At 49.2% G+C, this 1,161-nt stretch overlaps 1 protein-coding gene across 1 annotated transcript in view; it reads right to left on the bottom strand.

Annotated features, from left to right (window-relative positions):
* Window position 1: 1 nt before the first annotated feature.
* Window positions 2-1,161, bottom strand: part of ARID3A (AT rich interactive domain 3A (BRIGHT-like)) — a 47,639-nt gene continuing 46,479 nt past the window's right edge. The window contains exon 7 of the mRNA XM_011971212.1: window positions 2-911. Within this exon, the coding sequence (XP_011826602.1) occupies window positions 730-911 (182 nt within the window). The 3' untranslated portion in view covers window positions 2-729. The remainder of the gene's footprint in view (window positions 912-1,161) is intronic.

The following is a 1,161-nucleotide window of genomic DNA, read 5'->3' as shown; positions in this document are numbered from 1 at the left end:
TTTTTTTTTCTTGCTTTTTCAAGACCAGTTTCCCTGAAGGAACACAAATATATAGCTATATAGATATATAGATATCCTTTTCCTAAGGTTTGATCCCCCCAAGAATAAAATAGAATATTTACACAACAAAACCCCTGAAACCTCTTAAAAACCCTATGGAGAAAAAAAAAAAAAACATTTCCCAAAGCAACAAGAAAAAAAAAAAATTCAGTGATCTTAGTTCAGGGGTCTCACTGGACACGAGAAGCTGGGAGTGGTGAGTGTGTGGTGAATAGAAACTAAAAGAGAACTAAAGCAGACAAAAATGAAAACACACAGTGCAGGGATGTTTGAGGTAAATGGGATCGGCCCACGCTGCAGTGGGGCCGAACCAGACACCAGAGCCTTCGGTCCATCAGGGCTGCCGGAATGCCCTGAGAAACGTCTGCCTCTTTCTGTTTTTCTGATGGATTTCCTTTGCTGTTCTCACAATTCATCTCTCTGAATGTCCAAAACCTGAGAAATTCAAGTGTTCCTTGGTTTTCCCCTGTTTTATTAAATTTTCTTTATATATATACGTATATATATATATATTTTTTTCTCTTCTTTTTGGCGTCAGCTGTGGCTCCTTTCTGGGTATCTTCCCTCCCCACCCGTATCTTCCGCCATCCTGGCCCCTGCGTGGCCCACCTGGACCCCCTGCCCAGGCCGGCGGGCTCCGGGGTGGGTGGCGGGTGGGGAGTGATGCGGTTAAGGCAACGAGTTATTTGAGGTAGATGTGGAGGGTCCAGACAGCCCTGCTGGCCCGGCCTGGCCACCACTGGTTCCGGTGTTTCCTCCCCGGCCGCCTGCGTTGCTGCTGCTGCCGCCACCACCACCTTTGTTGGAAGCAGAGGGTGGTGTGGGGGCCGGCGGCTGAGCAAACAGAACTCCTAAGGCAAGAACAGAAGACATATGCCATGCAGAGTTTAAGAAGACGCGAGGCGGGCCACAAGGGAGACCCAACGGGGTACTCCAGGACATAAACTTCTCTCACTCTGTCCCCCAGGCTGGAGTGCAGTGGTGCCATCAGAGCTCACTGCAGCCTCAACCTCATGGGCTCAAGTGATCCTCCCAGCTCAGCCTCCCAAGTAGCTGAGACCACAGGGGCGTGCTACCACATCTGGCTGATTTTTTTTTTTT

This window comes from Mandrillus leucophaeus, unplaced genomic scaffold (genome assembly GCF_000951045.1).
Source record: "Mandrillus leucophaeus isolate KB7577 unplaced genomic scaffold, Mleu.le_1.0 Scaffold990, whole genome shotgun sequence".
Taxonomy (NCBI): domain Eukaryota; kingdom Metazoa; phylum Chordata; class Mammalia; order Primates; family Cercopithecidae; genus Mandrillus; species Mandrillus leucophaeus.
The sequence above is the reverse complement of the archived record's forward strand: the minus strand, read 5'-3'. Positions and strand labels throughout refer to the sequence as shown.